This window comes from Equus quagga, chromosome 5 (genome assembly GCF_021613505.1).
Source record: "Equus quagga isolate Etosha38 chromosome 5, UCLA_HA_Equagga_1.0, whole genome shotgun sequence".
Lineage (NCBI taxonomy): Eukaryota > Metazoa > Chordata > Mammalia > Perissodactyla > Equidae > Equus > Equus quagga.
Window position 1 is genome coordinate 30,546,057 of NC_060271.1, and position 24,244 is coordinate 30,570,300.

The window sequence follows — 24,244 nt, forward strand, 5'->3', positions numbered from 1 at the left end:
GCTCTACTGCATCAGATGACAAAAGACAGTTGGCTCTACTGCATCAGATGACAAAAGACAGTTCCACAGCTTTTTGGAAGGGTGGCAGCAGGCACGTGGACGTAGCTGGGGAGGGGCAGGCCAGGAAGGGGTTGGGGGTTGCCTGAAGCGTCAGGGATTGCATAAGAGATGCCCCTGTCGACCTGACCGGAAGGAACTCATGGTGAAGCTGCCAGAGGAGAAATGTGCTTCTTGGTCTTGACTGCAGAAGGCTCCTAGGACAGTGGCTGAGATAGCACCAGGGTGGGGTCACCGAGTCTCCACGTGGACGTCAACGGGACTGAAGGTCACAGTTGCAGGGTGCTGGCTGCTGTTGCTATTTGGGTCCAGGGCAGAAGGGGAGGCTGGCTTGGGGCCCTTGGGCTCCAGCTCCCGCCTGGTCCTCATTTTCCTGTAATGAGATACGCACACACGGCTGAGTCTTCCCCCTTCGTGTCCTGGGGAACAGGCTCTGTGGTTAAGGCTCTGGCGAGGAGATTGATGTAGATCCTCAGCAAATCACGTTGCTTAATTGCCAGCCACAGAACTTTACAACTGGAGGGGAGCTTAGACATCAGCTAGTCTGACCCTTTCATTTTTTGTTTGACCTAGAGTAGATATTTGATTTTATTTTTTCCTATTAATGAAAGAGTGAAGTGTCAGGTGGCCATATTAAAGATGAAATGAAGATATTACATTTTTCCTGTTCAAAGTTGTAGTGGGAGTTAAAATGTGCCGCTTCATTACCCTTGCTAAGTTTATTGCTAGAAATAATTAGGAACTTTTTACACAGTTGAGAAGAGAATGTACTTAAAACTAAAATCCTATCTTTCATTTCATGTGCCATAAAATTCAATAACTAACAACAACCATTAACGCTAATGTCTACATGAGACTTCATCTCGTTAACCTATCATAATACTTTTTTTAAAATGTCAAATCCTCAAAAAAGTTGCATGACTAGTATAATTAATACCCGAATACCCTTCATGGAACAATTTACCGATTGTTAACAATTTGCCACATTGGCTTTTTTCCTCTCTCTTTCCCCATTTACACACACACACAGTTTTTTTAAAATCATGCACCATCTGTGAGTTAGTCGCAGACATCATGCTACTTCACTCCTAAATACCCCTAAAAACAAGAGCATTCTCCGTGTCACCGTAAGACAATGATCACACTTGGAGTCTCCTCCATTTTAAAGGTGACAAAATTGAGGCACAAGAGGTTAAATGACTCGCCTGCTTTTGACAGACCGGAGACCGAACCCGGGTCTCTCAATTTGCAGCCCAGCCATCGTGGTAAACAGGGCGGGGTGAGCGAGTCTCCATTCAATTACAGCCTGGAAAAGGGGCTCAGAGCTCCAGCAACGAAGGAGAGGAAGGAAGTGTAGACATTGGGGTTTGATGCCACTTCCTGGTTTGGGATAGACCCAAATTGTAATACCCCAAAGACTTTTAAGAATAACTTATTAAATGTTATTATTATTATCACATGTAGCGATGGGAATATTTATTTTCTTTGACACCAGAGGGACTGGGTTCGACTCTCAACTCTGCCAAGGAGCGCTGTGTAACCTGAGGCATGTTCTTTAACCTTTCTGTGCCGTTTCACACCTATAAGATTGCAGATATAGAAGTCCCCACCTTGTGGGGTTGTTGGGAGGATTAAATGAGTTAACACATGTAAGGGGCTTAGAACCATGCCTGGCATACAGTAAGAGGCCAATATAAGTTAGCTACCTTTATGAATAATGTTAACATTACTATAAAAACAAGGCATGGGGGCTGGCCCTGTGGCATAGTGGTTAAGTTCACACATTCCACTTCGGTGGTCCTGGGTTCACAGGTTCGGATCCTGGCTGTGGACCTAGCACTGCTTGTCAAGCCATGCTGTGGCGGCATCCCGCACAGAGTAGAGGAACATTGGCACAGATGTTAGGTTAGCAACAATCTTCCTCAAGCAAAAAAAGGAAGATTGGCAACAGATGTTAGCTCAGGGCCAATCTTCCTCACACACACACAAAAAAACAAAACAAAAAAATCCCCCAAAAAACCACGATGCATGTTTACTTCTCCTAAAAAATAAAAAAGCACATCCCCTACCCCTGCAAAAACTAACCAATCAGCTAACCAACTGGTAATCCCATCGTGCAGACACACTGGTTGTTAGCTTGCTGTGTGTCATTTGAACCTTCCTTGGGTACGTGTGTGTGTAACCCACGTGTACGATCATAATGTACATGTTATTTTGTAAGCTTTGACAATATATTGGAAACAGCTTTCCTCTTCAATAAACACACTTATATCTTTTTCTTAATGGTTTCTAAGTCTTCTCTAATATGGTTGTATTTATAGTCTTCTTGTTTTGATTTCTTGCCTGAAGAGAATAACCTTCGAGCAAAGTTGTGACCTAACGATGCTGACACAGAAGGTGATAACACCACATTTATTCTTTATGCGATCAAACTTTATTATTTTATTCCCTCTTATTTGGTCCCAGAAAGTGGAGTCCAGGTATGTGCATTCCAGTATTTGTCACCTCAAATATTCATGTGGTCCGCTCAATACAACTAGCAGAGGGCTCTCCAAGAGAAAAGGATTGAAACATTCCTCTATTATCCGTAAATCACATATACTTGTTTACCATAGTGCTCAAGGTCATTATCATTATTATATTTAAAAACTAATTCTCTGAGTACAAAATCATTTGGTCCCTGTGAAGTTCCTACAGCAGAACGGATGTCAGGAAAGGACCCACAAAGGGTTAGAGCATTTGACAGTGGACTCAGGGATACAGCTGGGCACGTGACAGGCACCCACACGATAGTTCCCTTTCATGCTGACATTACTGAAGGGACCAGACTGTCCAAAACCCAGGGCACCCCGTACCTGTTGTACATCTTCAGCAGGATCAGAACCACGGTGAAGATGATGATGACAACCACCACAATGGCAGCGACGATGGCTCCGGAACCTACGAGCAGGAGAGGAGTGGAGTTGGCAGGGGTGCAGAGTGAGATGCACACTCAGAGACCAAGAAGGGGGCCCCTACTGTGGTACCTGATATCCCCACTGGGTCAAGGGCAGGAGGGGACAATGCAACGTCCTGGGACACTCCCTGCTGACCTGAGGACAGAGTCCCATCTAGAGGGCACAGGGCTTGGAGGCCAGGTCCTCGGCACACCATCTGCCACAGTTCTGCCTTAGGCCAAGTCCTGTTCTCATCAGCCCCAACACAGCTTCAGACTTGTGTTGGGAAACAAGCAGGCAAAACATCCTTCCCTCTTCACGATAATATGAAAGAAATATGTGACTTTTGTAGTTAACTTTGAAAAGATAAATACAAGCAAAAAAAGGGAGGGGGAGGATAAAGACCTCCTTGCCCCAAGAACCACTGATCATCTACACATATAAACAATCACCCATGTATATGCATATATGCATATTAACTATCGATCTTTTTTGAATAATTTATTAATCCTGTGTCTGAAAATCCATCTTAAGGAAATATTCATAAACACAGAAAAATATGCACTTGATAAAAATAGAACCATGTTCCATGTCCCATTTTATGACAATATCCTAATCATCTTTCCATGTAGTTACACATTTTTCTTCGTGACTTTTGATGGCTATACAGTACTCCATTGTTTGGATGGGCCATAATTTGTTTACCAATTCCCTATTGAGGATATTTAGGTTGTTTTCAATTTTACACTATTAAAAACAAGGCTATGATGAATGTCTTTATAGCTTAGTATCTTAGATTCTAATTTCTATATCAGCCCCCAGTCCCAATGTCTAACTCTAATTTTAGGTTTAAGATCAACATCCTTGTCAGAATTGATTTTGAAAGTATCAACAACTATTAAAGGTTGCTACTTTAAACCAATCTATTTGATTCTGGGCAGTTTATCTTAGGGAATAATCCTAAATACAGAAAAACCTGCTTGAATGAAGATGTTTCTTACAACATTATTTATATTCTAAATATGGGAATGGTTCAATAAGGTATGGCGGACTTATCCCATGAAATATTATACTATAAACCCATCCACATATATACACATTACAGTGCAACCATTAAAATATGAGCATACAAACATAATGCTGAGGAAAAGAGTATGTATGGTATGATTTCATTCATTGAAAGTTCAGGGGCCGGCCCCGTGGCCGAGTGGTTACGTTCGTGCCCTCCACTTTGGTAGCCCAGGGTTTCGAGGGTTCAGATCCTGGGCGTGGACATGGCACCACTCATCAGGCCACGCTGGGGCGGCGTCCCACATGCCACAACCAGAGGCACTCACAACTAGAATATACAACTATGTACTTGGGGGCTTTGGGAAGAATAAAAAAAAAGAAAAAAAAGATTGGCAACAGATGTTAGCTCAGGGCCAATCTTCAAAAAAAAATTAAAAACAAGAAAGTTCAAAACCAGGTAGAACTAACCTCTGGTGGTAGAAGTCAGAATAGTGGGTCCCCTGGGGTGGCGGTTGTGGGGGGGATACTGATTGCAAAAGGCACTGAGAATTCTGGGATACTGGTGGTGGTCTGTTTCCTGATCTGGGGACTGGTTACACAGGTGTGCTCACTTTGCGAAAATTCATCCAGCTGTGAACTTAGGATTTGTGCACTTTTTTGAACACACGTAATGCTTTCATAAAAGGTCTATTTAAAAAAAAACCCAAAATATGTGCAAATACTCATAGAATGAAAGGCTGGGAGGAAAAAACGGAGGGGGCAGAGAATCCATCATGGAGTAACGTGTTTTTCTTTCCTTCCGGGGAGTCCAGTGATGATACTGTTGGTTCAGGGTTTTTCACAGCCTCATCTGGATCCCTCCATCTGGATCCCTCCTTGTTGTGGGGACTGTCCTGCATGTTGCAGGATGTTTAGCAGCATCTCCGGCCTCCACCCACCAGATGCCAGTAGCACTTCTCCCCCCACGTTGTGATAACCGAAAACGTCTCCAGATATTTCCAAATGTCCCCTGGTGGTAGGGTTGCGGGATAAAATACAGGATACCCATTTAAGTTAGAATTTATGTCAAGTAATGAATAATTTTTCAGTATGTCTCAAATATTGCCCTACACGTTCTTTTTTTTTTTTTTTTTGAGGAAGATCAGCCCTGAGCCAACTTCTGCTGCTAATCCTCCTCTTTTTGCTGAGGAAGACTGGCCCTGAGCTAACACCTGTGCCCAACCCCCTCCACTTTACATATGGGATGCCTGCCACAGCATGGCTCGCCAAGCAGTGCCATGTCTGCACCGGGGATCTGAACTGGTGAACCCCAGGCCGCCGAAGCAGAACATGTGAACTTAACCATTGTGCCACTGGGGAGGCCCCCCATACTGCACATTCTTATACTAAAAAAGTATTTTTTAATCTTAAATTCAAATTTGACTGTGTATCCTATATTTAAAAAAAAATTTTTTGCTGAGCAAGAGTCACCCAGAGCTAATATCTGATGCCAATCTTCCTCCATTTTGTATGTGGGTCACCACCACAGCATGGCCACTAACAGACCAGTGGTGTAGGTCCATTCCCAGGAACCGAACCCAGGCTGCCAAAGCCAGCTGCACCAAACTTACCCACTAGGCCACTGGGGCTGGCCTGTGTACTTTATTTTTATCTGCTAAATTTGGTAACCCCTCTCTACAGGGGCAAAATCACCTAGTTGAGAAGCATTGCTTTTAGTTAAATGAAGAAAGAATTACTTTCATCTTGCTGATAGTGATTCTGTCTACACTGCATTTCTCTTCACAACTGTTTTGAGACATACTTCAGCAGCACTCCCAGCAAGGAGCAGGCTAATGTGCGGGACCACGTCCTGCCATTAATCCAGCTTCCCACCAGTAGCCCAGCCTGGAGCCGTCTGTCACTGGGGGAGCCCTCTGCGAGTGTTAGGAGGCCTGTTCGGTTCACAGAGGTGTATACCAACTCAACTGAAATGACTGACATGGACCCAAACTCCCCCTAATACAATCAGTTGGTTTTCTGAAGCGTAGTCCTCAAATTTTTCCTTCTGGGGATCCCTCGTTCCTGGCAAATGCCTCCCCAGGACCAACTCTTCCCACCTACATTCATTTCCTCCTTTGTAAATTGATGGGATCTTTTTGCCTTGCAAAAATCATATGAAAGTAGCTATATTTCAAGGTGACTCATTTAGGGACATCTTACAAGAGATTCAAATTTCCATTGCCCTCTAGACTCCAAAACTCCCTAATGAAGATAATAGCACTAGCAGTAATAATAGTAATAATACTCATTAGGTACTTAGTGTGCACCAAAGCTATTCTAAGCTCTCTACGTGGATTATCTCTTTTGGTCCTCACACCTACCTTATGTGGTAGCTTTATTAATATCCCCACTTTATAGATGAGAAAACAGGCACAGAGCAGTGAAGTCACATGCTCAGGGTCACGCAGCTGGCAAGTGGTAGAACTGAGACTGAGACCCAGGGAGTCTGCCACCAGAGCCCTCGGTCTTGCCCTCAACAGCAGCAGCTGACCGCGGCTCTTGTCCCACCCTCCCTCTCCTGGCCGCCAAGCCAGGTTGACCTTACTCTTATACAGAAAGTCTTCTCCCCCGGTGGTCACGTTCAGTGAGAAGAAGGTGGTACCCCCCAAAGGGGTGGCTGTGGTCATCTCGATCCTGGTGAGAACGAAGATGAAATTTCATTTAAAACCAGAGGAAGCTTTATAACCCCTGTACGATGCCTCTTGTGGTCTTCATCTGGACGACTGGGGAATATTCAAACAGGCAGTTTCTCTTAGCAGCAAGTAAATACCAGGGCTTTTCCTATACACTACGGGGAATTAAAAAGAATGTCTGACATTTGTAAAGAACTTCATTTTTCAAAGCAGTTTAAATCCATTCAACAATACTTATTAAACTCCTCCTAACTATGTTTTACCCAGACTGTCTCAATGGATCTTCTAGAATCTAAGGGAGGTTATTATTACCATTTTACTGATGAAACTGAAGCCCCCAAAGGTACGTGGAGCCCAGGTTTATCTAGCAAAAGTTAACCCAGGGCGTCTGCCTCCCATGCTAGGGAGGGACTTTCCCCACCCCACAACAATGCCTGAAATGGTGTTCCTGCTTTCAAAAGTTTTACAGTCTAAGGAGGAAAAAAAAAGCCATTAAAAAATTAACTATGATTATTAAGCACTCAGTGGCACAAGCCATTGGGTTGTGAAGAACGATTTCAAGGAGGAGATGGATTTGAATGGGCTTTGCAGGATGGGCATGGTTAGGGGTGGGAGGAGAGAGAATGAAGGTCAGGTTGCACAAAGCCCTCAGTGGGAAGAGAGTGAATGCGGGTTGAGCATCTCCCATGCACCAGGCTCTGTCATCGGGGCCTTCACACTCTCTATCAGCTCATCTAATCCTCTCAATCATCACATTTTGCTGCTGAGCAAACTGAGGCTCAGAGTGGTTGAGTGAATCGATGAAAGTCACACAGCTGGGAAGATGTGGAGCTTGGACTCAAACATATTCTCTGAGTGCACAGAACATCTTCTTTCCCTGACACCAGTAGGAATCAAAATTCACAATCCTGTAATCTTACACTCAAGGAGTGAGCCAGGAGGTATGACATTAATATGATGTCACGCCACCAGAAACAAGGATTGAGATCCTCCACCAAGAATTATATTCTAAGCACGGTGAGATTATAAATAATTGCTCTGAACTATGGCCACGAAGAAAAGAAGAGAAACAAACCAGGCTTTCAGAGCAACACTGTTACTACAACCGCTGACCATCTGGAGGCCTGTGAAGGATCTCCATCTAGAGGAGAATTCCCCAGGCGTGGCTGCAACCCTAAGAAGCCATAAGGCCTCACTGCGGTGGCTCCATCTTCTGGAGAAGAGATATTCTCTTCATTCAACAAAATATGTGTGCATGAATTTTTTTTCTTCTTAAAAGTAAGAAATATTTTTTAATTATGAAGAATAATATAATAGGAGTCCACGTACCCATCGCTCAAATTGAACGACTTTTTACAATCCTATTTTCTTCAGCCCTTCCTTATTGAAAAAAAAAATGTCAGACTCACTTGATGTTCCTTTTCTATCCTATTTCAACCCCATTTCCTCCCTCCCCAAAGTAAGCACTGCCTTGGCCATTAGTGTATATTCTTTTCATCAAAGTTTTCAAAAGTTTACTGCACATGTATATACCCATGAACATTGTGGATGATATACACGAGCATTGTCTATATTGTGGTTTTACATATTTGTTAAACAAATACTAACGGAGCGTCACTAAGTGACCCACGCTAGATGTGCTGGGGGTACACTAGTGAAATAAAAGACACACTCCTTGCCTCCAGAAGCCCACGTCCCAGTGAGAAAGTGACCGTAGGTTTGATCACGGACTCTTGGGCTCAGGGAACAATCATCTCCCCAGTGCCCACACTTCTGTCTCTGGCAGTGAGAGTCCTTCACAGGCTGTTTCCACCCTCTGTTTCCAGCCTCTTGGCTCCTCGCACTAACCTCTGCCAAACTGCTGTGACAACAGGCCACTCCATCCTCCCCCGTCATTCCTGGTCTTGGCTGTCCTAGGCTTTGGCCTCCCAGGTCCCCACAGTGGCCTCTCCCCAGAGTCCTCACCTCTGGGCTGCAGCTCCCCCACTCTCCCAGCTCCTGATGGAAACAGGGTCAGCACCCCTCTGCTGGGGTCAGGTCTCCTGCACCAAGGCTGGGGGTTTGGGGGCTCTGGCCTGCCCCGCCCACCCCATGGTTGGGGGGGGGCCTCAGCCTCAGAATAACCCTCTGTGGCCAGGCCCTGTTGATCCATAGGAAGGGCTCTGCCTTCACTCTCTCTGCCCTCCTTTAAGCCTCGGGGCCCTGCCTAACACCCCCAGCTCTCGTGTGTCCTCTCTTCCTAAAGACCAGATCATCAGGACTCCCACGACTCAGGTTCCCTCAAGGAGCCTCGTGCCTCTGCCTGACCTTTCCACACCGGCCAACCTTTTCCTGGCTGGGCTTCCTTCTCTGGACTGCCTTAAACAGGCCTGGGTTGGCCATGCTCCGTTGCCTGCTCCCTCTCCAAAATGAACACATCCTTCGAGACTCAGCCGAGTCACCCTCAGGATGACTCCCATCCAGACAGAATCAGCCACTCTGTCGTCCACACTCCCACAGCAGCGCTCTGCGAAGAAACACCACCACACCAAGGGTCCCACTTGCTCTGCCTGGCAGTGAACTCTCCACATTCACTGTCAGGTCCCTGAGGATGGAGACTGCTTCGGGTTCTTTTTCATATCCTTCTACCTCCCCTGGATAAAGTGTCTGGTCGTCTCACCTTTGCCAGTGGCATTACTCGAGCGAGTAATTGAATTTCTCCCGGTTTGGTTTACTCATTTGTAAAATGAAGGAGCTTTTTCTCAAGGGAGCTGAGGGTTAGAGGTTAAGTATGGAAAGTGCTTTGATGCGCTTGGTAAATAGTAGCTCTTACTACTATAGTGGTTATTAGTAAATATCTGCTGAACTAAATTAGAGACAGGTGGATCTGGAGCACAAAACAAGAAAAAATTCTTTCTATAGAAATACGTATGGACCAATATGAGAACCGGGAATGCAAGTCTTCTCCAACCCTGCCCCCACTCCCACTCCCAAGGAGAGGTGCCCACCCACACACACTCCCCAACCCAGCACGGAATAGCTTATCATTTGCCAAAACCTTCTACTTCTATCCTTACCAATATCAAGCTGAGAAGACTTGCCAATAATGCCTCTCACAATTTCTTCTAAAAACAGAAAAGACAGGCAAATAGGTGGCTGCTGATCAAGGGTCACCTAGTGAGAGACACAGGGCACCATCCCCGGAGAAGCTAAAAGCCCTCTGGGGACACATCCGCTGTTACATCAACATGCACAAAAATGACAGAAGGCGGCATCCCAGCGCCTGTCCCGCGCCAAAACCTTGTGCCCAGTATTTTCAATCCATGCTGTGATTTAAGTAGCAAATAGCATGTAAAATAGGTTTTCTGCTCCTCTTGTGTCAAATGAGGACCCGAGACTGGGGCATCTAAGGCTAACTGTCCGTGTGCATACAGCCCGGAAGCTGGCCCTGCACACTTCAAAGCCTGTGTCCTTCCCCCTGCAGCCCTGGCCCTGGGCCACCTGGGGGTCCACGACCAGTCGCTGCAGAAACACACACACACACACTGACCAGCAAAGCAGCCGCCTCAGGCCACCAGGACTCAGGCTCCTCTGCGGGGCCTTCAGGGTGACCTCCTGGGTGCCGAGTCCAGGTGTGACCCTCTTTCGGATGGACGAGCTACTCTTCTTTCTGAGAGAACAGTCAGCTGTCCCGGAGCACAGCCTGCTTCACCTCGGGACTGAGGGCTCTCAATCACATCTCTGTTCCTGCCGCATCAGACAGGGTGGGAGGGAGGGTGGGGGGACATCCATGGCCAAGGATGTGGGCGTTTTCACGTATGGGGCCCTGGCGATTCTTATTAACCAAGTGAGGTCCAGCAGGGGGATTTCAGCATCAAACGTGCCTGGGACCAGGGTCCATGGGCACAAAAAAGGAGGGAGAGGCCAGGGAGGGTGAGACTGGTTTTCACCGACAGAGGTTAATTAAATAATAGTAATAATAATGTACTACGTGCCCAGCCCGGCACTCAGACCTTTATGTGGGAGTCTCATTTAATCCTCATACCTCTTTGGTAAGGAGAGTGCAACCAAGGTGCCCATTCTACAGACGAGGAAACTGAGGCGCACGGCAAAGAAGCAATCAGTCTAAACCCACAAGGCTAATATGTAGCCGTGCTAGGATTTAAGCGGGAATCTGCCTATTTCACAGCCTCTCCTCTTCCTCCTAGTGAATGCACAAGGTACAAACGGCACAGCACTCAGGACCCGAATCAACGTAGGGCTTTGATCAGATAACACTCAGAGGCTGGGGCTCAGCAAAGGGACCCAGAGCCTTTGCCCCCAGCTGGTCCTACCTGACCAGTCCCTGCCCTTGGCCACACTCTGAGCTTGTCTACAGCAGAGCCTTAATCACATTTACAGAATCTACAAGGAGCTGTTGTTCCCTCGGGGTTGTTTACAAGTGGCCCTGTGTGGGAGGTCAGTTTGGGAAATGACGGAGGGTCATGGCTATTTACTCATTGAGCCACCCGCCTCTGACTATCCCTCCGTCAAGTGCAAGAGCCATATCTGGAAGATAAATGGTGCCAGACCCCCTGTCCAAAATATCTCCCTACTGCTCTGCCCCAGCGGCACCCTCCTTCCCTCTGGCCTGGTCTAGAAGTTCCTCCCTGACAACAAAGACACTGCCAACCCCGGCCGACCCTACTCAAACGGCCAACTGTAACTCAGAGTAGGTAACCCACAAACACCTGCCACCCACCAAAACATTGGGAGTGATTTCTCACAATCATCTGAGAGATGGGAGATTCACCATGACTTGGTCTCTTCCACAGACAGGAACCTCACTACTCCTAAGCAGCCCCTTGAATTTGAGGATGTTTTTTCAGAAAATTAACCTTCATGGTGGAACCAAAATCTCGCTCTTTTAATTTTCACTCATTGGTCCTAATTCTCTTCCCACAAAGGTAATCTCCTACTTCTTACACATGACGACCTGTGTCAGGTTTAAAAGCACTTCTACGTCCGAAAGGTTGAACTCAAACTTCCATGGAGGGAACAGCCATGGTGGCTGATATCAGCACGTCAATTTTACCTCCCACCAAGAGGTGGCGATAGCAGTTGGCTACACTGTGCCCCTTCGAACTTAACCAACAAATAGTTGGTAAATGTTAAATGTCCCATGAACCCAACCTGTTTCTAAGTAGAGAAGCTTTCTGCCCTTGAAAATAGCAATTGTATGTTTTCTAATGATTTTCTTCTCCAGGATAAACATTCTCAGCTCCTTCAAACAAGCTTTAGGGGGACAGTGATCCTCATGGGTTCCTCATTTCTCCATGTGACAAAGTCTCCCTTAAATACAGCCCCCCAAAATGGAGACATGACTCCAGAGGGGGCCTGAAATGTCCAGAATGATGCTTTGCTCGATACTTATCAGACTTAAGCCTGAATTCTACTATTTACTAGCTGTGTGACCTTGGTCAACTTTCTTTTTGGTGTTCTGATCTGTAAAGCAGGAATTACAAACTCCATAGAGTTGTTGTGAGAATTAAATGAGATAAAACATGTAACATATTTCACACAGTGGCTGTGCACAAAATCTATTGCTATTACACTGGATGAATGCAAACAAACGGCTCATTAGCTTTACAGACCGCACAGCGCATTGCTCATACATACCTGTTGATACACCCCAAACCTTTTTCAGACTTATTCTCATGCTTGCTTATGGTCAAGTGAAAGGGCTTTCTCATCTGCAAAGTGCCATGGAGATATAAGGCAACAGCAGCCACATTATGAATGGTGACAATGTGAGGATGAGCTGCTGTCCTTTAACCAGGTCTCCATTATGCTGTTGTGCAAAAGTCTTTTTGAACTTAAGTGTAAGACTTTGCATGGATCCCTGTAAGCCTTGACCTTGTTGATTTGGGTCCTCGGGAGAGAACTTCTGGCTCCTCCTGGGCGGCCCCTGAGAACTCTTGATGGCACTATGGCAGAGCACGTTGTCAGGAGCTCATGTCCAGCAGGGCTTGGGGTCAGGTAGACCCGGGTTTCAATCTTGGCCTCACCACTGACCAGCTCTCTAAGTCGAGCCACTTCTCTAGACCTCAGTAGGCCTCAGTGTTTCCATTTGTAAAACAGGGCTAAACAGGGCTAACACCCCTACTTTGTGGGGTTGTGAGAATAAATGAGCTACAACTGCCCAGCATGGTGCCTGGTGGATGCTGGGTAAATTGGTAAATATCAGTTCCCAGACCCTCTTCTCCTCTCCCTTCTGTCCCCAGTCTGTGCTCTCCTTGTTCTTGGAGCTTGAGCTCCCAGTTCTCCAGCTGCTCAACAGTCTGCCGCATGAGGTCGAACTCGGGGATGAACAGGGAGGTCAGGGAGCCAGCCATGAAGCATGGCGTCCCAAGGAGGGGATTGGAGGAGGGGTTCACCAGAACTCCCGCAGGGTTCAACCTTCTCCTCCATCTCCACTGAGGGCAGAGACAGAGGAAATAGTGAAACCTCCCCCAGGAACACAAAGATCCTAAAGGGACTGTAGGGCACGGGGGCCGCTGGGTAAGCAGGGGAAGAACAAGTCATAGGTTCATAACTCAGGGTGAGAATCAGGAGACCAGGGTTCCCACATGCCACTCACTTGCCATGTGACTTTGGAAAGTCCTCTCCCCTCTCTGGACTTTGGTTTTCCCATCTGTGAAATGGCCCTGTTGGGAGAGGTTCTCCAAGGCCCTTTCCAGGCTAGTTCTATTGCACGGAACAGCCATTCAAAGTTAACTCAAGAACCAGTGACTTGCAAAAGCTCATCCTTCCTTATAGATGTTGACTCAGGGTTTGTTAGGAGAGGGAAGCCAGCGTGTGCAGTTCATGCTGGAAGGCAGGAAGCCTTCCTGGAAGGCAGTTGGGACTGGAACAAACCAAGAGCTCTACAGAAGACTTCTGACTTGGCAGCATATGGGACCCTTAGGAACGAACCTTCAAACCCTCTGTTGGATACATAGTAATCCAAGTCTGCCTGAATCCCAAATGGCCAGCTCTCACACTCTCCATTCCTGCTGGCTTCCACATCATCTCCCACAACCCCGTCTGCCCTGTCTGCTTGGCTCTGTCCTATTGTGTGTCATAGCTTCCAAAGGTGGGGGTCCGAATTGGCATAATGCTCCCCTGAACTTGGGCCACACACAATTACATACTGAATACATGGTCCTTGTGGTTGGTTCCCAGAAATTAGGAAGCACATTTCCTGTTTCATTTATCCATCTATTCTTTCATCCTCCTGTCCACTCATGCACCCACCCACCCACCCAGAGCACACATATTCCTCCTTCAACCTGTTCTTCTGTCCATTGCCCTGTCATTCTTCCAACCAGCACCCACCATGTACATAGCACTGAGAATATTAAAGAAAGGCTGGGGGATCACATCCCAAGAACTCAGACAAAGAGAAGGAAAAATGGAAGTGTTTCCTTTAAGAATCTTTCCTTCAGTCGATATTTTTTGGGGATCATGACCCCTCAAGCCTAGCCCAGCACCGATCACAGAGAGACGCCTGATCAATATCATACTGAAGTTCTATGGGAAAAGCAGTGCCCTCGGATCCGGAAGTCTGGGTTCCAGGCCCACCACATCATTAAATCTTATTTAATCAACTTCATTCTGTCAAATTCTGGCTTGAACATCATTTTTTATTTTTGTGGCCCATGTTGTAAAGAAAGATGCCTCAAAGAGTTTCCAGCCCAAGACCTGCAAAACTGATAAATTCCACGTACTAAGAGTTATAAACAGAAATCCCAGGTGAAAGTGGTCACAAGGCATATTTTGCCTAGTGCCAAAAGGGCGGCACAGGCTGTGCCAGGAGTCGGTGGAGGAGGAGAGTTGTGGGTGTCCTGGTGGAGACTGACCAAGAGCTGAAATGTGACCTGTGGCTTCCATCTGCCCCTCGGTCTTTGGACCCAAGGCAAGGGCCCAGTTCCCAAGGGTCCTCAAACCATACCCGAGCTCCCACATAAATCTCCAGGTGTCCCACTGTCCTCAAGGGGAAAAAAGACACAAGGTTAAAGAGTTTATGCCCCTAAGTGAAAATGTCAGAGGAAAATAATTCCACCCAAGACTCTAGTCAGGACTAACATCTAAGGAGATGCTAGGAAAGTGCCAGGCACTCTGCTTCCATGTTTCCTCATTTAATCAACACAACACAGCGAGAGTTTTTGTCTCCACTTTGCTGACAGGCAGTGGAGGCTCAGAGAGGTTAAGTGACTTCCCAAAGTCTTACAGCAAGTGAGTGGAGGAGCTGAGTCTCAAGCTCAGATCTTCTACCTCCAAACCGTCTGTGGCTGCCAGGCCTCCGGGGGTGAGCAGTATTCCTGGGGACCCTCCGAGGGTCCACAGACATCATCACTGGGCCAGGACTCTGCTCACTCTTTCTGCCTGTTGATATTTTGAGCCCAGGAGGTACCACAAACCCTCAGAGTGTGGCAGGTTCCTCACTCTCGGGACGACTTACATTTGGGCTGGATAATTCCTTGTCTGGGGGCCTGTCCTGCACATTGCAGAATGTTTAGCAGCATCCCCAGCCTCTACCCACCAGAAGCCAGTAGCATCCCCAGTTATGACAACCAAAAATGGCTCCAACCATTTCCAAACGCAACATCACCAGTGGCTGGAAACTACTGAAGCGGAGCGATCGGCCCGTCTCTTAACAGTTTCCTATCCTTTCTATCCAAAAAGGTCTAGACAAGAAGGAAAATGTCCAGTCCATACTTACATCTGTGGATACACAACCAACAATGATGATGACATCGATGATAACCACAAACACAACAGCTTCCATTATCAAGTGCTTACTAAGTACCATGCTAAGTACCTCATATATCTATTTTCTCACATATATTATCTCTATTTTCCAGATAAAAGAACCGAAGCTCAGAGAGCTTAGGTAACTCGCCCAAGGTCTTGGTGCTAAGATACAGCAGAGCTAGGATGCGTTAGAGTCCCATGTCTGTTGTAACAGATTACCACAAACTTAATGCTTTAAAACAAGACAAATTTATTTTCCTGCAGTGCTAGAGGTCACACGTCTGAAGTTAGTCTCCCTGGGCTAAAACCAAGGTGTTGGCAGGGCCGTGTTGCTTTCAGAGGCTCTAGGGGAGACTGTTTCCTTGCCATTTCTAGCTTCTGCAGGCCAGCTGCATTCCTTGGCCTGTGGCCCCTTCCTCCATCTTCAAGCTAACAGTGTAGCATCATCCATCTCTCTCTGACCTCTGCTTCCATCGTTATGTCTCTTTCTCTCTCTCTGACTCTCCCACCTCCCTCCTATAAGGACCCTTGTGATTCCAGTGGCCCCACCCAGGTAATCCAGGATAATCTCCCCATCTCAAAATCCTTCAGTTAATCACTTCTGCAAAGTCCTTTTTGCCATGTAAGGTCACATAGTCACAGCTTTGGGGGATCAGGATGTGGGTATCTTTTGTGGGGAGCCCATTATTCAGCCTAACATATAGGATTTAGACTCTTATCTGTCTGACCCCGAGGTTTATACTCAATTCATTCCTGCCTCCCCTCTCCTGCCCGAACAGACACATCCCATAGGCTGCGGGGGACGCGGAGGTTGATCAGACACGTCCAAGGAGTGGTAGGCGCGGGCCCACTATGAGAAGTATGGTGAGAGAGGAGCAGAGAAAGAGTCCTGGAAACACTGGGCCAGCTGGGGCTAGGGTGGGGCATGGGGAGTGGGCTCAGGAGGCAACCGGTGGGCCTGATTCCTTCCCCGCTGCACAAGCTGATTTCACGGAAGTCTCAGCACCTACCTCCAACCTAACTACAAATCGATCTGCAGGGCATCCATCCTGAAGGACCACCCCTCCAGCCCCAGCCAGCAAGGATCTGGTCCCATCTGTGGGATCTACTTGCCCAGTTAACTGGTAATCCTTCTCAATTTTTCCTTTCCAAATCTCCTCGCTGCCAAGGGCTTAGAACGTCTTCCGTTTTGTAAGTCCGTCCCTGCTCAGCTCTGGTTTGAGAGGATGCCCTTGCGCTGCCTGGCCCCTGCGTGAGCCCATCAACCCCTTTACAGAACAGAGGAACCACACCAGGTGGGTCAGCCTGGCTCTCCCTCTCCCCTCCTCCAGCAGCTCTCAGGCTCTGCAGTGGTTCAGGAATGGGTGCCCTGGGCTCCTGGGCACAACAAATCTCCTGGCCCGCAGGAAAACTACAGGGAAGAAGGATAAATTCCGGTTTGCCTCACCTTGGGAGAAACACAGTTTGGGATCCTTTTAAAAAATCCAAGAGGGACTTCTGCTGAAACACAGATGGAACACAAGTATTCATCTCTGCTTCCTCCTGAAATCCCTCACGAAGACAGTAAAGGAATCAAGACGTACAAACCCACAAGGCTAAAGGGAAGGGGAGAGAAGACGACCACACGAGAGAGAGGCCAATCTGGAAGAGCTGATGGCTGAGCGTGACTTAGCAGCCTGGAAAAGGCTGAGGCTCAAACCAGCAGACTGGGGAAACCCATGAAAGCTGATCGCACTGAAGAAACCCCAGGAAGACTCAGGAACGGGTGGCAAGAGATGCCCCTAAAAGTCAAGATGCCACATGGGGCTGAAAAGAGGAAGACAAAAGTGTGTAAAAGGAGCAGCTTAATCCCATTCCCTCCATCCCTTCAGCGAAACAGAATAAAGGAAACACCATTTAAAGAGGTTGGGAGGCCAGAAGGGGGAGCCCTCACATGCTACCACTCCATGTCGATTACAGACCCCAAACAGGAAGACATCCATTACCACCCCAGCAGGAGGCAGGAAGATGACCTCCTTGCTGCCACTCAGCTGAGAGAAACCCTCGTGAAGCTGAGCTCTCGCTTTCCACCAAAGGATTTTCATTCAAAACGACCCCTCCCTACTTCCTCCTTCTTCTCTATAAAGTAATGTTCCTCTCCTTTGTTTGCTGGACTTGCCTATGGCTTTTGCTATAGCTGGCTTGTCTCAAATTGCAATTCCTTTGCTATTCCCGAATGAACCCATTTTGCTGGTAAAATAACTGGCTGTTTTCTTTGCTTAGGTCAGCACCTCCACCCCCTCCATCTGCCCTCCCAGCCGCAGGACTCCTCCATCCTGCAGGATCCAGTAAATTCACCCTGTACAGAGTGAATCAGGAGGGGGACCCTCCCTGCCCAAGGTGACAGCCACACGTGGCCATCTACTTTTAAATGATAATTAAGTAAAATTAAATACAAGTAAAAGTTCAGTGCCCCAGTCGCACAAGCCACATCTCAAGGCATCATGTGCCCAGTGGCCTATGGCTCCCGCATTGGTCAGTGCAGGTCTAGAATGTGTCCACCTTTGCATAAGGTTTTATTGGACAGCGCTGCTCCAGACCTTGGCCATCCAAAGTGTGGTCCTTGGATTGGCAACTCCGGGGACCTTGTTAGGAATGCAGAATCCAAGGCTCCATTCAGACCTGCCGAATGAGAATATGCATTTTAGTCAGATCCCCAAGCGATCCATGGGCACATTTGGCTTTGAGACTCAGGGGAAATGGCAGAAGGCAGTGGTTAACCTCTGGCTGAAAATGGAGTTCAGGGAAAGTCTAAATCCTGCCTGGTGGGGCTCAGCCAGTCCCCTGAACCACCTGGGCTGCCAGAACTCCCAGAGCCGGGCTCCAACCTCCAGGCAGCAAATTAGAGAGGAGGCTCTGGGGAGATTGATTAGCCAAAGAGAACAGAAGTACAGACGCTACTGATGGTAGAGAATCCCCCAATGAAATGATGAGATTCCTGCCCATCGGCCTATGGGAGGCTGCTAGTTGACAAGCCCGGCCCACACCCAGAGCTTCCCATGAACTTTTGTTTTCAATGAGCTTTTTAGCACCTTACTCTTAAATAGGAACAGATGGCCAGAGTCAATGGACCTTTGGGGGTAAAAGGCTCACATGCAATGAACAAACAGCAAACAAAACAAATGAACAAAGGGAGGTATTTAAAGCAAAGAGGCAACACAAATAGCAGAAGAAAACTTCAGCATCCTCAGAGAGACGAGACACTACACCTATAAAACAAGAACAGGATGCTATAAGAAAAGAATATTTTGAGAATAAGAAAGGGTGCTTGGAAATAAAAATTTGATGAAAGAAATAAAAAATTCAATAGAAAAGTTAGAAGATGGTTGAGAAAACGTCTCATAAAAGGGAACAAAAAAGATTGAGAGAGAAAAAGGTGAAAACAGATGACTCCAGGAGGACCAACATCCTAATAACAAGAATTCCAGAAGTGACTAAGCAGAGAAAATCGAAGCCAGGGAGGAAACGATCAAGCACAGGATACCTGAAAATTTCCCAGAAACAAAGGACGTAGAATTTTCAGAATCAGAGGACCCTCTGAGTCCCAGAACAATGAATAAAAAAGACCCACAATAGGACTCATCATATGACCTCTCGGAACACAGGGCATAAAGAGAATATCCTACACACGGCCATAGATTTTTTTTAAATGGGGTCAAATACAAATAAAAGGACCAACAATCAGATGAAATCAGAATGGCAGTGGATTTGACAGCAGCAGCACTAGACGCTCTGAGACAACTCTCCAAAATTCTGAGGGGAAATAATTTCCAGCCTAGAAGTGTACAGCGAGCCAAACTAAATATTGAGTGTGAGGATAGAAGACATTTTCGGACACACAAGGCTTCAAAAAAATCCACACCACCCCATGCACCTTTTCCTGGGCAGCTTCTGGAGGACCCGCCCCCGCTGGATCCAGGGACCGGGGGTGCCCGGGGCGGCGCCCTGCAGCAGCCAGGAGGGTAACCAGTCCAACTCAGGGGAGGCGGGAGGCGCAGGGAGATTTTGCCAGCCACGAAAAAATGCAAGCGGTAGATTTTCTGCTGTGTTTGTCCAGACTGAAAGGAGATGGATCCTTCTGTTGGAGAGTTTGGGGGATGAATTTATGATAAACTAAGCTCCTCTAAAAGACTTAAGGAACCAGACTCCTCCCTCCTACTCCACCCCCACCATTTCTCCTCCACCAGTCCCCACGCCCTCTGTGCTGGCAACGCCTGTGATCACAGGATTCTGCGGAACCCAGTCTGAAGACTGCTGTGTGTCCACGGCCCTCTCCTGACAAATGGGGAAACTGAGGGCCTGTGAGGCACCCAGGGGCAGCCAGAGAGAGCAAGGTTCATTGGCAGATCACTTGGTATGTTTTCAAGAACTCCCTTCTCATTCAGTCACAACAGCAGCAAGAACCAAACCAACCCTACAAGAACCGGGGCTGGTGAGTGATAAGCGAGACCCCCGGGGCCATGCACTCCCCTTAGCTCTGCTTTCAACCCCCCTGCTGATGGAACTGCGCCCAGTTTCTAAAAGGCACAGGCTGAGCTCCCTGGGTTACTTCCAGGGGCCACCTAGTGAAGCAAGAACGTGTAGATGTGAATGAGTTTTGTGCACACGGACAGGCATGTCCTATCCCAAATGAGCGCCAGCAATCTCCTTGGGACCGGGTTCCCGACCCCAGTGCTCTAGGGTAGCTCCTTATTATTATATTTTTAGGAACCGAGGCCAGTGCCTCCTAGGAACTCCCGTATCTGGGTTCAGCCCAACGCTGACCCTCAGCGCTCTCACCCCTGATTCTCTGCCTCTCCCTCCGCCTTTTCCAGGGCTTGGCTAACCTCGAAGTGCTTGGAATTAATGAGTCCAGGACGTAAACTCTGTCTGGAGCACCTGCCCGTTAACATGGAACTCTAGGAAAATTAATACACTGTAACCTTCACATGTGACATTCTCTGAGTCTCAATGTCCTGGTCTATAGAGCTCTACCTCACCTATTTAATACGGTCACCACCGAAACCCCAACAGAGAGGCCTGCTGTGGAGGGCAAGAACTCTGGGCTGGGAACTAGGAGTCCTGGGTTCGAGTCTTACCTCTTTTACTTACTTGCTGTGTGACCTTGGGCAAGTCACTTGTTCTGTCTGGACTTCAGTTTGCTCTCCTGCAAAATGCACAGCTGGGCTCCAGGGCCCTCCCTCTCACACTCCTTTCATCGGTGACTCTCCCGGTCTCCTGGTTTGGTACAGGCTGTGGCCCCTCACTCTCCCCAAGGCTTGCTGGCCCCCCACACTCTCCATTCCAGAAGGAACACCCCTCCCCTTTCCTGCCCCAGCGCAGGCCTGGCAGGCGCTGGCCTGCAGAGAGGACAGGAGGTGGGGAACAATCCGGGCCCTTCAAGCTGCCCGCGGTGAGAGCTGGCCGGCGGCCAGTCACAATAGGCCCCAAGATACAGAGGGGCGTTTGTCTGGGGGACCCACGGTTTCGTGTAAACCTTTGCTCTTGCTCTGGCCTGCCGCCTCTGATTTCTCCCCTCCCTCTTGGGCGGCAGTGCCAGCCTCCAGCTTTGTTAGGAGGTGGGATGCGGCTGTTGCACAGGCGTGAGCAGCCCCTCAACAGGCTGGGAAACCAGACAAAAAGGAGGTGGGAAGAAAGGCAGGGAGCCATCCGGGGGCAGCGTGGCTGCGGTGAAGGAGGCCACAGCGAGGGCGGAGGGTGGAGATGGGGGGACCACAGGGCAGTGGGGCAGTAGAGAGGGGGTCAAGAGGGCCTTGTTCCTGACTCCTTCATTGACTCGCCACGGGACTGTGAGCAAGGCACGTCCTTCTTCTCTCCAGGCCTCAGTTTCCACAGCTTTCAAATGGGGGTGATTGTCCCGCCTTTAGGCTGTAACGACTAAACTAAACAATACGATGACTTACAAACAGTGTGGTGTAGCGAAGAAAAAGCCAGCCCCGGTGGTTAACATTGGGTGCTCTTACCACCTGTCTGTCAGTTGGCATACTGTGCCAGCTGTGTGTTGCTGAGATGCTGAAAGCTGTGCCACCGGGATTTCAAATACCAGCAGGGTCACCCGTAGTAGACAGGTTTCAGCAGAGCTTCCAGACTGAGACACACTAGGAAGAAGGACCTGGTCACCCACTTCCGAAAAAATTGGCCATGAAAACCCTACGAATAGTAGTAGCACGTGGTCTGACCCAGCACCGGAAGGTGAGAGGATGGCACAAAAAGACAGGGCAGGGTTCCGCTCTGCTGGACACAGGGTCGCTAGGAGTTGAAATCGACTCCCCAGCACTAACAAGAAAGTAAAGAAAGGGGTTTGGACTCAGATGGACCTGGGTTCAAATTCCACTTTTGTTACCTTGAAACTCACTGTTGTGGGCAACTTATTTACCCTCCATGAGCCTCACCTTCCTCCCTTGAGTTAAAAAGACAAGATTGCAGGGCTCAAACAACAACTGATAGAAAGCACCCCACCCAATAAGTATGTCTGAATAAATAACGAATCGGTCAGGGCCACTGCATGACTTTTGGGGGGCCCCCCCATAATAAATTTTCATGGGCTCTGAATATTTTATTTTTTCTGATGTGAGAAAAAAACGGAACACTTCTTCTGTCCTAAAAGTTGGGTTTTCCTCCTGATTTTAAAAGAAATCAAAACATTTTGGGAGGCCCTTAAAAATACTGTGGGACTCGTTTCTGCCGTGCCTGGTTGATAAGTCGGCCCTGGTATTGGTTCAGCTGACGTGTCTCAGGCGGCGTTTTTTTTTCCAGCTTCCCACAAAATGAACTAGTGAGAGAGCACAAGATGGCAGCCAGCCTTTTTTTTTTTTTTTTAAAGATTGGCAACTGAGCTAACATCTGTTGCCAATCTTCTTTTTCTTCTTCTCCCAAACCCCGCCCCCCCCATAGTTGTATATTTTTAGTTGTGGGTCCTTCTAGTTGTGGCATGTAGGATGCCGCCTCACCATGGCCTGACAAGCGGTGCCTTGTCTGCGCCCAGGACTCGAACTGGTGAAACCCTGGGCCTCGGAAGCAGAGCACACGAAATTAACCACTGGGCCACAGGGCCGGTCCCCCAGGCGCCATCTTTAAGGTCCACTGGGTCCCCAGTGTTGTCTCTGAACCCCACCATGGAGCTCAGAGAGCCCTGGAATACAGACACCTCCCACCCCACAGAGCTGGGCCCAGGGGCCCCTTTTTGCCCAACCTCCTGGTTTCAGCGTGGTCTGAGCCATGTCGCCCAGGCTGATGGGAACGCCACAGGCGTGGAGCCTGGGAGAATCCAGGGGTCCCGGGCGTGTGAGCTGGGCCTGGGTCTCAAGGAGCTAGGGCGGGGAGGACGAGCACTCACCACGCCCGGTCATGGCTGCTCCCTTTTGGGAGCCTCTGTGCCAAGCACTGTGCTTGGGGCTTCACGTTCATAACCTCATTTAATCCTCATCACAGCCATTCTGCCTGACACCCAAGGAAAGTGAGGCACAGAGAGGCCAAGTAATTCGCCCAAAGTCACAGAGCCACCAGAACAGGGTTGGGACCAGTCTTCTGCTTCCCAAATTGGGGGCCTCCCAGCCCCCACCCTGCCCTCCTCGAAGAGTCCAAGAGTCGGAGGAAACATGGCAGAGACCTTTAGGGGCAGCGGAACGTGCAAGGTGAGCGTGAGTCCGGGGTCCAGGGAAATACAGAAGTGAGTGGGACAGCGGCGCGGGCAAGGGGCGCACAGGGGCCCCTGCGGACCCCAGGGGTGCTGCGCTCGTGGGCGGGCTGCGGCTGAACCGCTAACGGTGCTTCATCCCCTCGCCCAGCGGCCCCAGCCCCTCTGCTCACCGCACACACAGCCCAGGCCGCCCCGCTTGGGGACCACTGCCTGCCTCGCTGGGAAAGAGCAGCTCAGAGTCACAGCGGAAGGAGCGTGGCTGGGGTCTCCGGCTCTCAAGTTCACCCAAAGAGGGGGAGGCCTAGGTGGAGCCGGGGCTTCCATGCCACCCTCCTCACCCTACAGACAGGAGAGTGGGCACGCCTAGAACAGAGAGGATGGAAAGGTCCCCCCTTCTCTCAAAACCCATGAGCTGCACAGCCAGCCCAGAGAACTTTCTAGCCACAAATCCGCCCCTGCTCATCTCTGCCTAGACCTTCCACAGCCTCTCATCAGCAGAGGCAAATGAGGTTGACTCCCTAACACGCCTTTTACTGCCTAGCAGCTCTAGACTATGGTAGCCACTGGCCATAAAAAGCGGTCAACAAGTTCCGGCAGGATCTGGATCCTGTAGACTCCTCCAGTATCATCCCTGTTGGAGCGCAGCCCTGTCGGTCCCTCCCATCCCTGCCACAGGGCCTTTGCATGTGCCAGAGCACCCTTTCCACGCCCACTAACTCAATACTTTTTTTTTGGAAGAAGATTAGCCCTGAGCTAACATCTGCCACCAATCCTCCTCTTTTTGCTGAGGAAGACTGGCCCTGAGCAAACATCTGTGCCCATCCTCCTCTACTTTATATGTGGGATGCCCACCACAGCATGGCTTGACAAGTGGTGTGTAGGTCTGCACCTGGGATTCACACCAGTGAACCCCGGGCCGTGAAGCAGAATGTGTGAACTTAACCACTGCGCCACTGGGCTGGCCTCTGACACTTATGATACTCTAACCCAAAGGTCCCTTCCAATCCCCGTGCCGTGCAGTCTCACAGCACTGTGTCCCTCAGCTCACATCTTCCACTTGGTGACCGCTTGTGTCCACACCAGGCTCTGAGCTCCGTGACTGGGGGGCCGTGTCAGTTTTTATTCACCTTTTGGAT

The 24,244-nt window shown here is 48.7% G+C and overlaps 1 protein-coding gene across 3 annotated transcripts in view; it reads right to left on the reverse strand.

The window, feature by feature from the left end:
* Window positions 1-15: 15 nt before the first annotated feature.
* NCMAP (non-compact myelin associated protein) overlaps window positions 16-24,244 on the reverse strand; it is a 36,664-nt gene continuing 12,435 nt past the window's right edge. For 2 of the 3 annotated variants that reach the window (XM_046660010.1, XM_046660009.1), the window contains 3 exons: window positions 6,589-6,677; window positions 2,913-2,997; window positions 16-430 (listed from right to left, as the gene is read on the reverse strand). In XM_046660010.1, the coding sequence (XP_046515966.1) occupies window positions 289-430; window positions 2,913-2,997; window positions 6,589-6,670 (309 nt within the window). In that variant the 5' untranslated portion in view covers window positions 6,671-6,677 and the 3' untranslated portion in view covers window positions 16-288. Of the gene's footprint in view, window positions 431-2,912; window positions 2,998-6,588; window positions 6,678-10,205; window positions 10,332-24,244 lie in introns of those variants that run through there. The other variant, XM_046660011.1, reaches the window with a different exon arrangement.